General features: G+C 36.0%; 1 protein-coding gene and 1 pseudogene across 5 annotated transcripts in view; one reads left to right on the forward strand and one right to left on the reverse strand.

Moving 5' to 3' along the window:
- The window catches only part of C2CD6 (C2 calcium dependent domain containing 6), a 172876-nt gene that overhangs the window by 54224 nt on the left and 103739 nt on the right, over positions 1-14913 (forward strand). For 4 of the 5 annotated variants that reach the window (XM_050750612.1, XM_050750615.1, XM_050750616.1 and 1 more), the window contains exons 10-11: positions 4301-4406; positions 6312-6390. In XM_050750612.1, coding sequence (XP_050606569.1) covers positions 4301-4406; positions 6312-6390 — 185 coding nt within the window. The remainder of the gene's footprint in view (positions 1-4300; positions 4407-6311; positions 6391-14913) is intronic. The other variant, XM_050750617.1, reaches the window with a different exon arrangement.
- Positions 11212-14212, reverse strand: LOC126933112 (tigger transposable element-derived protein 1-like; annotated as a pseudogene).

Below are 14913 nucleotides of genomic sequence, written 5' to 3' on the forward strand. Positions count from 1 at the left end.
TCACTGCAGCCCCGAACTCCTGGGCTCAAGCAATCTTCCTGCCTCAGCCTCCCGAGAAGCAGGGACTACAGACACATCACACTACCACCACGCCTGGCTATTTTTTTTTTTTTGAGATGAGGTCTTGCTATGTTGACCAGTCTGGTCTGGAACTCCTGGCCTCAAGTGATCCTCCAGTCTCAGCCTCCCAAAGTGCTGGGATTACATTGTGCCTAGCTGAGGTGAAAACTCATTTATGAGGGATAAAGCATAATTCTTGCTGTCTTCTCATTTACCAACATATTTCGTAGGTCTCGTGCTTTTTTTTTTTTTTTTTTCTGTATTTCTTGTCCTTTTTTTGCTATGCTTCAGTCTGGGTATTTTCTTCTGAGTTATATTCTAGTTCACAAGCTCTTGTTTCTATTCTGCCATTAAGTCAATTGAATTCTTAATTTCAGTTATTTTATTTCTCAACTATGGAATTTCCCTTCATTTTTATAGTTTCTATTTATCTGCCAAAATCCACAGCCTTGTCTTTTAATTCTTTGGACATATTTATTATTGTCTTGGTCAGCTCAGGCTGCTATAACAAATACCACAGATTGAATGGTTTAAACAACAGACTTTTATTTATTTCAGTTCTGGAGGCTGGGACGTCCAAGATCAAGGTGCCAGCTGATTTGATCCCTGCTGAGGGCCCTCTTGTTGGTTTGCAAATGGCCTTCTGTTTACCATATCCTCACACTGTGGAGGGAGATCATCTCTCTCTTGTCTCTCACCGTGTACAAATCCCATTCATGAGGGCTCTTCCCTCATGACCCAATTACCTCCCAAAGGCCCTACCTCCAATTAGTATCACATAAGGGATTAGGATTTCAACATATGAATTTTGGGGTATGTACACTTTTCAGTTTATAGCAATCATTGCTATTTTAAAATCTGAGCCTGACCATTTCATTATCTGGATCTTCTGGGAGTCTATTTAAATTATTGGGGTTTTCTCTTAGTTTTCAGTCAGTTCTTACATTCTCACATGCCTAGTTGTTTTGATTGAGTGCCAGACATTGTATTTGAAAATTTATAGAACTGTTTTGAGGATCTTAATTTTAATTACATATTCCTACAAAGAAGGTATACATTTGTATCTGGCAACCGGTTGGGCTAGGAGCACTAACAATCCCAGATCACTTTAATTCAATTAAGACTGAAATTGAAATGATTTGAAGCTGGGCTTTAGTTCCTGTGAGGGGGGTTAGTCTCTTTGTGGTTTATTCTTACTCCTAGTGTCAGGACTGGGACTAGTGTGAGGCACATGAGGCAACTAGGTCATAACATTTAAAGAGACAGTCATTTTCTTAAAGCCTTTTGGGGTCCCAACTGGGTGTTTACCAGGACTTCTCATCCCAACAAGCCCGGGACTCTGGTTTTTGTTCTGACATCCTTATGTCTCTATCTCAAAGCCCTGCTCAGCTTTTTAACTTCTTGGCCATCTCAAGGCATAAATGCCTTGAAGGAAAAATGGCACCAAATGATGGGCTCCATGTCTCTGGACTTCCTTTCTGTCTGGAATCTTTGGTATGCAAATCCTTGCTGTCTTTATAACTCAGTGATTCTTTCCAACACAATTTAGACAATGTTTTGTCCAGAATTTATAGTTGTGTGGTGAGATGATTGGTCTGAAAAAACCTAGTTCAGAATCACAGTGATCACTTTAAAGATCATAGTATCTTTTCTGAAAGAACTTAGAGTATTATGAGTAGAGACATAACAAAGCAAAACAAATAAATTATAAATTAAGAAATAAACTACGAAGGTATCGAAAAGATGGTAGAAAATAAAGGAGGTGACTGATTTTTATAAGAATTGTTAGAGAAGGGGTTGGGCGCGGTGGCTCACGCCTGTAATCCCAGTACTTTGGGAGGTCAAGACGGGTGGATCACAAGGTCAGGAGATCGAGACCCATCCTAGCTAACATGGTGAAACCCCCATCTCTACTAAAAATACAAAACATTAGTCGGGCGTGGTGGCACCCACCTGTAGTCCCAGCTACTTGGAAGGCTGAGGAAGGAGAATCACTTGAACCCAGGAGGCAGAGGTTTCAGTGAGCAGAAATCGTGCCACTGCATTCCAGCCTGGGAGACAGTGCGAGACTCCATCTCAAAAAAAAAAAAAAAAAAAAAAGAAAATGGTTATTACAGTGTGATTGTGTAAGTGTAGTTCTTCTATAATAGATGATGCTGCATCTTGAAAGCCTGACTGGAATAGGTATACCACAATGATATAAAGAATTTTAACTTGTAAATTAACTTTGACAAAGTTATGTAACATTTGTACTAGTATCTTGCTTGTTGAAAAAGTCATAATGGTTATGAAGCTAGCCTGAAACTAGTTATAAGGGGTTTGACTCCTTGCTTTCTTATTTTTAGCTTCTATGTACGTGGGCTTTTTGATTGTATAATATGGTTATGGGTGGCCATGAAATCATTCGAGATTTTTAGATGAAAGTTCCACTACTGAGACTTCCCATTTTGAAGTGAAGCCTTCTCAGATTATGAAAATTATTAATATTACTGTTATTAAATAAATGAGCCTATTGATGAAATGGTGTTTCATGTTGTATATACATTAGGGCAGTGACCTATAGTGGACCAGAAGTGTAAGGTCTTACACTTTAGTTTCTGAAAAAAATATTTAAAATATTATTTTGAACTCATAGATTTAAACATTTGATAGGCTGCAATCCATTGCAATCCATTGCAGGTTTTAATCTTTGTTAAAGTGTGTTGGTCTATTTTATGTGAAATTAATTTGTCTGAATTTTTTGCAGGAGAATTGGCTTAGAAAACTCTTCTAGCTTCACAGATTCACACCTCTGATGTTTTCATTTGGGGTGTGTGTGTGTGTGTGTGTGTGTGTGTGTGTGTGTGTGTAGTATAATGGAATGCTTTTTAAGATTTCCTGGGGTCCTGTCCCGGAAGAGATACTTGGCTGGTCAGTTTTGAGCGTTCATAGTGGTTAGGCTGCTCCAGGCCCTTTAGATCTTACCATGAATCCCGAAATGAGAAAAACCCTCCCAGTTTCAACTGCTATTCTCAAATTGTCTCTGCACACTACCAGATTTTTGTACTAAAACTATATTTTATTTATAATGTTCACATCTATATTCATGAATGAGATTAGACTGTAATTTTTCTTTTTCATAATGTCTTTGTCAGGTTTTATTGTCAAGGCCATTATGTCCTCATGAAATGAATTGGGAAACATTCTCTGTCTTCCATTTAATCCTTGTTAATTATATCTTTAAATTATTCAAGCTTTTTGAAGTTTCTTAGATTAGAAGATATATCCTTTTTTTCACTTGCTTTATTGTGGAAGATATTGTATATGTATTGAATAATTTTATATATATATAATATATATAGTGTTATGGACTGAATGTATGTCCCCTCAAATTCATATGTTAAAATCCTAATCCCCAGTGTGATGTTATTTGGAGGCATTGCCTTTGGAAGATAATTAGGGTTAGATTCGGTCATGAGGGTAGGACTGTTATAATGATGGGATTAATGCCCTTATAAAAAGAGAAAGAGACACAAGATCCATCTCTTTCCACCATGTGAGGATATAAGAAGGCCATCTGCAAACAAGGAAGACTACTTTCACCAGACACTGGATCTGCCAGCACCTTGATCTTGGACTTCCTGACCTCTAGAACTGTGAGAAATAAATGTCTATTGTTTGGGGGAGGGATAGCATTAGGAGAAATACCTAATGTAAATGATGGGTTGATGGGTGCAGCAAACCAACGTCACACATGTATACCTGTGTATCAAACCTGCACATTGTGCACAAGTACCCTAGAACTTAAAGTATATTTTTAAAAAGTCTGTTTAAGTCACCCAGTCTATTGTATTCTGTTATAGCAGCTCAAACTGACTAAGACTTGTGGTTTAAATACTAAGAGTAATATATATTGAATAATTTCTATAACATGTATATATAGCCTAAATAATGATAATAAGCCCATTGTGTACATATTTATGATTCAGGTTAATAAATACACCACCAATAATATCAGAAATATGTTTTGTGTACCCTTCTGAGATTACATCCCTCTCCTTAACCGTCTCCAGGTAACTAGTACCTTGATTTTTGTTGTAATCATTCCCTTTCCTTTGACTGTATCCCTAGACAATATATTGTTGGTTTGTCTCTTTTAGAACATTTTATAAATGGATCACGTTGCATGTATTCTTCTGTGAATCATACCATATATATTCTTCTGTCACTTGCTTTTTTCATTCATAATTGATTTCTTTAGGCTGGAAAAGATGAAAAAAGAATATAGAAATCTGAATACATGGATAGACAAAGCTAACTATTTAGAAAGCATTCTAATGCCAAAATTGGAACATAAGGATTCTAAGGTAATTGACATAATACATTCTCCTATATATAGCTTTTAATGCTTTTTATTAAGAATGGGATTATGATAATTAAAAATGATGATCAATTTTTTTGTCCTTGATATAATAAAATACTTTCCATGGTTCAGGTACTTACCTGTTTTGATAATGTGCCATTCAATGAATATTTATTGATAATTTGTAAGGTTTAATAGTTATTGATAATTTATAAGGATATAATTCATATACCATACAAATGACCCATTTATAGAACTCAGTGACCTTTAGTATATTCACTGAGTTGTGTATCCATCACCACAGTGAATTTTAGAACATTTCTATCACCTGCAAAAGCAACCCCATACCCTTTAGCCAACACCTCCCAATTTTTCCACCCCCTCCACTAGCCCTAGGCAGCAATTAGTCAACTTTCTAACTCTATAGCTTTAGCCTATTCTAGATATTTCATATAAATAGAATCATACAATATGTTGTCCTTTGTGATTTGCCTCTTTTGCCTGCCATATTTTTAAGTTTCACCCCTGTTGTAGCATGTACCAGTACTTCATTTTTTTCTCTCTCCAGATAACATTCCATTATTTGGATATACCACATTTTGTTTATGCATTCATCAGCTGATAGGCATTTAGGTTGTTTCTATTTAAAAGCTATTATGAATAATGCTGCTATGAACATTTATGTGCAAGTTTATGTGTGAACAAATGTTTTCAATTCTCTTGGGTATATATAAAGGAGTGGAAGCAGGATTGTATAATTATGCCCTGTTTAGATTTACGAGGAGCTTCCAAACTGTTTTCCACTGCAGCTGCATCATCGTACATTCCAACCAGCAATGTATGAAGGATCAAAATCTTCATCTACCCTTTTTAACTTTTAAAAATTATTATTATATCCATCCTAGTGGGTTTGAAGTGGTATCTCATTGTGGGTTTGATTTGCATTTCTCTAATGACTAATGATGTGAACATCTTTTCGTGTGTTTACTGGACATTTGTATATCTTCCTCAGATAAAATTTATTCAAATCCTTTGCCACTTTTAAAATTGAGTTATTTTTCTTTTTATTGTTAAGTTGTAAGAGTTCTTTGTATTTTCTGGACATTAAACCCTTATCAGAAATGTGAGTAAGGTTTAATATTTAGAAATACACTCTAACCTATACGTGTTGACTTGGAAATAAAGGATTCATAGCTCTCTCAATGGATGGATAAAACATTGACTATGATCACAGTCTAAAATGGTAGTTATAACATATTGATATTTTCATGTTTTTTAATGCCTCTGTGATAAATGGGCAGAGTTGTGCTGCTTTTGGATAAACTGATTAGTATTTACCAATACACTATTCATATTTTGGAGACACTTTGGAGGACTTTTTATTAAAGGGACTAAGAACTTAGGGTTCTTATTAAAAGATCATTTGTAATAAGATCATTTTTAATATTTTTTAAGTGCCCACTGATCACTTTACCTTATAATTCTCCTTGGAATTTTGTAAAGAGACACATCACTTTTAAGTTACAGGCCAAAATGTATTCTAATAAAAAAAGTAATCTGTTTCCTGGGGGTATCTTCTCATACCCCCTGAAGTTACAATATTATGTAATTTATCTTATAGTATTTATCTCCTACATCCATCATTCAAATACTCCGTCCATTCTTGGATACCCTTTCTTTGGAACATCAACTCCTAGTCAGAGTATGCGGCTCCTTAAAATACTGCTGTTTGAATTGCTTTTCTCACAAACCCATCTCCTTCTTGTCTTCTGTAAATTTGGGTGTGGAGGAAGGTGTATTGTATTAAAAGTGGTTATGAAGGCAGAGGAAAATGTTTTAGTTCTTCAAATATTTTCCCCAATATATTTTCTTTTTTTCTTTTCTTTTCTTTTTTTTTTTTTGCTTCTAGGAAACTAATGTGGATGAGGCATCTGAAAACCCGAAAAGTAATCAATCTAAAGAGAAGCTTGAAAATGTTGCAGAAGTAGGTAAGAAACTAATTTGAATTTTTTATTATTAAGATAATTGAAATCAAAGTGATCATATCACAAAAAGACAATTAGTAATATGCTTTAAGTAGATTTCTTTTTTGTTAGGAAATAAATATGCATTTCACTGGTTTCGGCATATGGTAGGTGTGATAATTTTAAAGAAAAGTGTTAGACCCTATTAAGAATATTAAAAAGTTTTAAGGCCCAGCACAGTGGCTCACGCCTGTAATCCCAGCACTTTGGGAGGCTGAGGCAGGTGGATCATGAGGTCAGGAGTTCAAGACCAGCCTGGCCAAGATGGTGAAACCCTGTCTCTACTGAAAATACAAAAAATTAGCCAGGCGTGGTGGCAGGCGCCTGTAATCCCAGCTGCTTGGGAGGCTGAGGCAGGAGAATCACTTGAACTCGGAGGGCGGAGGTTGCAGTAAGCCGAGATCTCGTCACGGCACTCCAGCCTGGGCAACAGAGTGAGACTCCATCTCAAAAAAAAAAAAAAGGAAGTTTTAATGCTGCTTTATTTTATTTTTAAATATTATTATTATTATTATTATTGTTATTATCATCTGAGACAGGGTCTAGTTCTGCCACTCAGCCTGGAGTACAGTCACACAACCACAGCTCACTGCAGCCTTAATCTCCCGGGTTCAACCAGTCTTCCCACCTTAGCCTCCCAAGTAGCTGACACTACAGGCACATGCCACTATGCCTAGCTAATTTTTGTATTTTTTTTTTGTAGAGAAAGGATTTTGCCGTATTGTCCAGACTGGTCTCAAACTTCTGAGCTCAAGCAATCTTCCTGCCTTGAATTCCCAAAGTGCTGGGATTACATGCATAAGCCACCACGCTTGGCCAATGCTCTTTTATTTTTTTAAGAATGAGAAAAAAGTTAAAATATTAACTATGACCTGTGAAAAGGCATTTTTATTAGAGATTGTGAACAATAGAGCTATTGGTCTCTTTTATGTAGAGGAGTGTGTTTATGCAGAGGAGTGTGTGTGTGTGTGTGTGTGTGTGTGTGTGAAAAAGTGTGGCAGAGGAAGAAGGAGAGGAAATTAGATTAGCGTTACATTTGAGAATTTATCGTAAAGTATCAGTAAGAGATTTAATAAATGGACTGTTAATGCAGTCTTTTAAAAATCTCTTAAATTCACTAAGAAAGCAAGTTAAAGTATAGTACTACACTTTAAAATACATAATAATATAATGTAAAGTCTTGGATTCTGCAGGCATGGAATGGAATAATGACTTACTGTTTTAAGACTTTTGTCACACATTAATCCTCTGTTTCCTCTCCACTTCTAATTCTCTGGCTATATCAGGCTTTTGAAAGATTCATTTCCTAACTTCTAGGAATCTACCAGCCTAGCAGAGATACTACCTCTTTAGCTAACTCTTTACCTGAAACATTCAAGTTTTAGATATAGGATAATCATAGTTCCTCTCTTCAATATCACTGGAAGAATGGAGGGTAACTTTTTCAATCACTGGTGGTAGCTGTCTTTTTTTCTTTTACTTTTTTTTCCACTTACTCAAAGATTGGTTGCATATATATTTACAATGGTTATATCCTCTTGATGTATTGATCCTTTATCATCATATAATGCCATTTTTGCATCTTTTTACAGTTTTTGACTTGAAGTCTATTTTTTATGTGAATATGGCCACTCCTGCTCTTTTTTGGTTTCCAGTTTCATGGAATATCTTTTTGCATTCCTTCACTTTCAGCCTATGTGTGTCCTTAAACCCAAAGTGAGTCTCCTCTACATAAAATACACTTGAGTCTTGTTTTTATGTCTATTCTGCTACTCTGTGTCTTTCAACTGGGGAGTTTAATTCATTTACATTTAAAGAATTATTGAATTATTAAGGACTTACTATTGCCATTTTTTACGTTGTTTCTGTCTGTCTTGTAATACTTTTGCCTATCTTTTTCTGTCATGCCATCTTTCCTTGTGTTTCATTGATGTTTTTGTATTGATATGCTTTGGTTCCTTTCTCTTTGCTTCTCGTGTGTCGTCTTTTATTCTCAATAAATATAGATTCAAAACTACTCAACAAAATACTGACAGACTGAATTCAACAGCATATTAAAAGGAGCAAATGGAATTTAACTCTAGGATGCAAGGATGTTTCATCATACAGAAATCAATTAATGTGATACACTACATCGACCGTATGTAGGATTAAAAACCACATGATTATTTCAACAGATGTGAAAAAGTATTTGACAAACTTCAACAGCCTTTTAGGATAAACACCTTCAAAAAACTAGATATAGTAATAAAGTAGCTCAATATATTAATAAGAAAGGCTATAAATGAAAAGCCTGTAGCAAATACCATACTCAACAGTGAAAAACTGAACACTTTTCCTCTAAGATCAGAAACAGCTCAAGGATGTTCATTCTGCCCCTTCTGTTAAACATAGTACTAGAAATCCTAGTCAGAGCAATCAGGCAAGAAAAAAAATAGAAAGTATCCAAATCAGAAAGGAAGAAGTAAAATTATCTTTGCAGATGGCAGGATCTTACATACAGAAAATTCTGTAGACTCCATACAAAAAGACCTGTTAGAACCAATAAATGAATTCAGTAAAGTTGCAGGAGATAAAACCAACACAGAAAAGTCAGTTGTGTTTCTATATACTAACAATGAACTACCCAAAAAAGAAATCAAGAAAATAATTCCAGTTTACAATAGCGTCAGAAAGAATAAAATAATTAGGAATAAACTTTTCAAAGGAGGTGAAAGACCTTGCACACTGAAAACTAAAAAACATTGATAATGAAAAAGAAAATAAAGGGAAAGATATCCTGTTTTCTTGAGTTTGAAGATTTAATACTGTGAAAATGTTCATACTACCCAAAGCAGTCTACAGATTCAGTGCAATCTCTATCAAAATTCTAATGGTATTTTTAACAGAAGTAGAAAAAGCAATTCCAATATTTATATGGAACCACAGAAGACTCTGGATAGTCAAAATAATCTTGAGAAAGAAGAACAAGTCTGGAGATATCACACATTCTGATTTCAAAATATATTACAAAAGTATAGTAATTAAAATAGCATGGAGTGTCATAAAGATAGACATATAGACCAACAGAATAGAAGAGGGAGCCTAGAAATAAACCCATGTAAATGTGATGAACTGATCTTTGAGAAGTGTGCCAAGAATACACAATAAGGAAAGAATAGTCTTTTCAGCAAATGGTGTTGGGAAAACTGGATATTCAAATGCAAAAGAATTGAAATTAGACTTTTGCTTAACACCATAAACAAAAATCAGCTCTCAATGGATTAATAACTTAAATGTAAGACTGGAAACTGTAAAACTCCTAGAAGAAAACATAGGGGAAAATCTCATTGACATTGGTGTTGGCAATAATTTATTGGATAAGACACCAAAGGCACAGGCAACAAAAGCAAAAACAGACAGTGGGGCTATATCAAATTAAAAAGCTTCTACACAGTAAAGGAAACAACAGAGTGAAGAAGAAACCTACAGAATGAGGGAATATATTTGCGAACCATATATTTGATAAAGGGCTAGTATTCCAAAACATATAAGGAACTTTTTCAACTCAATAGCAAAAAAATTTTTAAAAAGTGGACTGAGCACTTGAATACATATTTATCCAAAGAAGACATTACAAATGTCCAATGGGTGTATGAAAAGGTGCTCATCATCATTAATCATCAGGGAAATACAAATTAAAATCATAATGAGATACGACACCTGTTAGGATGGCTATTACTGAAAAGTCAAGAAGTCAACAAGTGTTGGCAAGGATGTGAAGAAATTCGAACCCTAGTACACTGTTGGGGGAATGTAAAATGATGCAACTGCTTTTGAAAACAGCGTGGAGGTTACTCAAAAAAATGACAAATAGATAAATCATATGATCCTGCCATTTCACTTCTGGGTGTCTATCCAAAAGAATTGAAATCAGTATCTCAAAGCAGTATTTGCACTCCTATGTTTATTGCCATGTTACTTACTATAGTCAAGATGTAGAAACAACCTAAATGTCATAGATGAATGGATAAAGAAAATGTGGTATACACACATAATTCAGAGACATTGCAGGTTCAGTTCTAGACCACCACAATAAAGCAAGTCATATGATTTTTTTTTGTTTCCTAGGGCATATAAACATTATATTTACACTGTACTATTGTGTATTAAATAAAGTGTGCAATAGCATTATATAAAAAATCAATATACATGACTTAATTTAAAAATACTTAATTGCTGGCTGGGCACAGTGGCTCATGCATATAATACCAGTACTCTGGGAGGCCAAGGCAGGAGGATTGCTTGAACCCAAGACTTCAAGGGTGGGGTGCATCAGGTAGGATCATGCCACTACACTTCAGCCTGGGTGGCAGAGCAAGACCCTATCTCAAAAAATAGAGAGAGAGGCCAGGTGCTGTGGCTCAAGCTTGTAATCCCAGCACTTTGGGAGACCGAGGTGGGCAGATCACCTGAGGTCAGGAGTTCAAGACCAGCCTGGCCAACATGGTGAGACCCTATCTCTACTAAAAATACAAAAATTAGCCAGGCGTGGTGGCTCACACCTGTCGTCCCAGCTACTTAGGAGGCTGCTGAGACATGAGAATCTCTTGAACCCGGGAGGTGGAGGTTGCAGTCAGCTGAGATCACGCCACTGCATCCAGCCTGGGCAACACAGTGAGATGAGACTCCATCTCATATATATATATATATATATACACACACACACACACACATATATATACACACATATATATACACATATATGAGGTTGTTTGGGTTTTCTTGTAAATTATATATATATTTTTATATATGATCATCTGAGTCTTCAGTGAGTTGCAATATTTTTGCTGCTGGAGGGTCTTGCCTTGATCTTAATGGCTGGGACTGATCAAGGTGGTAGTTGCTGAAGGTTGGGGTGGCTGTGGCAATTTTAAAAAATAAGACAACAATGAATTTTGCTGCATCAGTTGGCTCTTCCTTTCATTAAGGATTTCTCTGTAGTATGCGATGCTGTTTGATAGCATTTTACCCACAGTAGAACTTCTTTCAAAATTGGAGTCAGTCCTCTTAAACCCTGCTGCTGCTTTGTCAACTAAGTTTATATAGAATTCTAAATCCTTTGTTGTCATTTTAGCAGTGTTCACAGCATCTTCGGCAGTAGATTCCATCTCAAGAAACCACTTTCTTTGCTCATCCATAAGAAGCAATTCCTCATCCATTCAAGTTTTATAATGAGATTGTAGCAATTTACTCACATCTTCAGGCTTCACTTCTAATTATAGCTCTCTTGCTATTTTCATCACATCTGCAGTTACTTTCTCTACTGAAGTTTCACTGAACATCTTAAAGTCATCCATGAGGGTCGTAATCAACTTCTTCCAAATTCCTGTTGATGTTTTGAGCTCCTCTCCTGAAGCACAAATGCTCTTAATGGCATCTAGAATGGTGAATCCTTTGCAGAAGGTTTTCTATTTACTTCGCCAAGATCCCTCAGAGGAATTATGTAGGGCAGCTAAAGCCTTATAAAATGTATTTCTGAAATAAGAGGACTTGGAAGTTGAAATTACTCCTTGATCTGTGAGCTGCAGAATGGATCTGTGTTAGCAGGCATGAAAACAACGTTAATGTCCTCAGACATTTCCATCAGAGCTCTTGGATGACCAGTTGCATTGTCACTGAGCAGTAATATTTTGAAAGGTATCTTTTTTCTGAATAGTAAGTCTCAACAGCGAGCTTAAAATATTCAGTAAACCATGCTGCAAACAGATCCGCAGTCATCCATGCTTTGTTGTTCCATTTATAGAGCACAGGCAGAGTAGACTTGACATAAATGTTAAGGGCCCTAGGATTTTTAGAATGGTAAATGAGCATTGGCTTCAATTTAAAGTCAGCAGCTGCAATAGCCTCTAACAAGAGAGTTGGCCTATCCTTTGAAGCATTGAAGTTAGGCATTGAGTTCTCCTCTCTAGCTATGAAAGTCCTAGATGACATCTTCTTCCAGCATAAGGCTATTTCATCTACAATAAAAACCTATTTAGTGTAGCCACTTTCATCAGTTATCTTAGCTAGATCTTCTGGGTAACTCGCTGCAGCTTCTACATCAGCACTTGGCTGCTTTACCTTGCACTTTTGTGTTACAAAGATACTGTCTTTCCTTAAACCTCATGAACCAACCTTTGCTATCTTCAAGGTTTTCTTCTGCAGCCACCTCACCTCTCTCAGCTTGCATTGGATTGAAGAGAGTTAGGGGCTTTCTTTGGATTAGGCTTTGGCTTAAGGGACTGTTTGTGGCTGGTTTAATCTTCTGTCCGGACCATTAAAATTTTCTCCATATCTGCAGTAAGCTGTTTTGCTTTCTTATTTGTGTATGGAATAGCACTTCTAGTTTCCTTCAAGAATTTTTTCCTTTGCATTCACAGCTGGGCTGTTTAGTGCAAGAGGCCTAGCTTTTGGCCTGTCTCAGCTTTCAACATGCCTTCCTCAGTAAGCTTAATCATTTCTAGCTTTTGATTTAAAGTGAGGGATGTGCAAATCTTCTTTCACTTGAACACTCAGATTCATTTTGGGGTTATTAATGGCTTACTTTCAATATTGTTGTGTCTCAGGGAATAGAGAGGCCAAGGAGTGGAAGAAAGATGGGGGAACAGCCGGTCAGTGGCATAGTTAGAACACACACAACATTTATAAATTAAGTTTGCCATCTTACAAAAGTCTAATATCCAGCATTTATAAGGAACTTAAACAAATTTACAAAAAAAAAAAAAAAAAAAACCTCGTTAAACAGTGGGCAAAGGACATGAACAGACACTTTTCAAAAGAAGACACACATGTGGCCAACAGGTATATGAAAAAATGCTCAACATCACTGATCATTAGAGAAATGCTAATCAAAACCATAATGAGATACCATCTCACACCAGTCAGAATAGCTATTATTAAAAAGTCAAAAAATAACAGATGCCAGCAAGGTTGCAGAGAAAAAGGAATGCTTATACACTGTTGGTGGGAGTGTAAATTAGTTCAACTACTGTGGAAGACAGTGTGGTGATTCCTCAAAGACCTAAAGACAGAAATGCCATTTGACCCAGCAATCTCATTACTGGGTATATACCCAAAGGAAACGAAATCATTCTTTTATAAGGACACATGCCCGGGTATGTTCATTGCAGTACCATTCACAATAGCAAAGATATGGAATCAAGCTAAATGCCCATCAATGGTAGAGTGGATAAAGAAAATGTAGTACATATACACCATAGAATACTATGCAGCCATAAAAAGAATGAGATCATGTCCTTTCCAGGAGCATAGATGGAACTGGAGACCATTATCCTTAGCAAACAAATGCAGGAACAGAAAACTAAATACCACATGGTCTCACTTATAAGTAGGAGCTAAATGATGAGAGCACATGGACACATAGAGGGGAACAACACACACTGGGGCCTATCAGAGAGTGGAGGGTAGGAGGAGGCAGAGGATCAGGAAAAATAACTAATGGATACTAGGCTTAATACCTGGTGATGAAATAATCTGTACAACAAACCCCCATGACAAAAGTTTACCTATGTAACAAACCTGCACATGTACAATTGAATTTAAAAGTTAAATTTTTTTTTAAAAGTTTGCTATCTTAGATGGGTGTGGTTTGTGGTGCCCCTCAACAATTACAATAGTAACATCAAAGATCACTGGTCATAGAGTACCATAAAAGATATTATAATAATGAAAAAGTTTGAAATATTTTGAGGATTACCAAAATGTGATGCAGAGACACAAAGTGAACACATACTTTTGGAAACATGGCACCGATAGTCTTGCTCAATGCAAGGTTGCCGCAGACCTTCAATTTGTACAAAACACAGTATCTGAGAAGTGCAATAAAAAGAGATATGCCTGTGTACATACAATGGGATATCATTCAGCATTTAAAAAGAAGGAAATCCTGCCATATGTGACAACATGGATGGACCTTGAGGACATTATACTAAGTGAAATAAGCCAGTCACAGAAAGACAAATATTGCATGATGCCACGTATGTGAGGTATATGAAATAGAGTAGAATGCTGGTTGCCTGAGGCTAGGGGGAGGGGCAAATAGGGAATTGCTTTTCAACAAATATAAAGTTTAAGTTTTGCAAGATGATGAAGTTCTAGAGATCTGCTTTACAACATTGTGCTGATAGTTAACATTATTGTGCTTTACACTAGAAAATTTGTTAAGAGGATAGGTCTCATGTGAATTGTTCTTACCACAATTAAAAGAAAAGAAAAAAAAAAGAGCTGAACAAAGTCATGTAGTCGTGACCATAGCAAATTTTTTTGCTAGAATTCTGCCTCAGTTATTTATTTTCTTTTTGTCCCTTTTAGGTTTTCCCTTTTTACATGCTAAATATGTATTCCTTATATTTCTAGGAAAATTTTACAAGTATTTCAACCAGCCTTCTTTGAATGGTCCTATTTTGCCTAATTTCATACACCCTTATTCTAGTCTCTTCTTCCGAT

Source organism: Macaca thibetana, chromosome 12 (genome assembly GCF_024542745.1).
Source record: "Macaca thibetana thibetana isolate TM-01 chromosome 12, ASM2454274v1, whole genome shotgun sequence".
Taxonomy (NCBI): Eukaryota; Metazoa; Chordata; class Mammalia; order Primates; family Cercopithecidae; genus Macaca; species Macaca thibetana.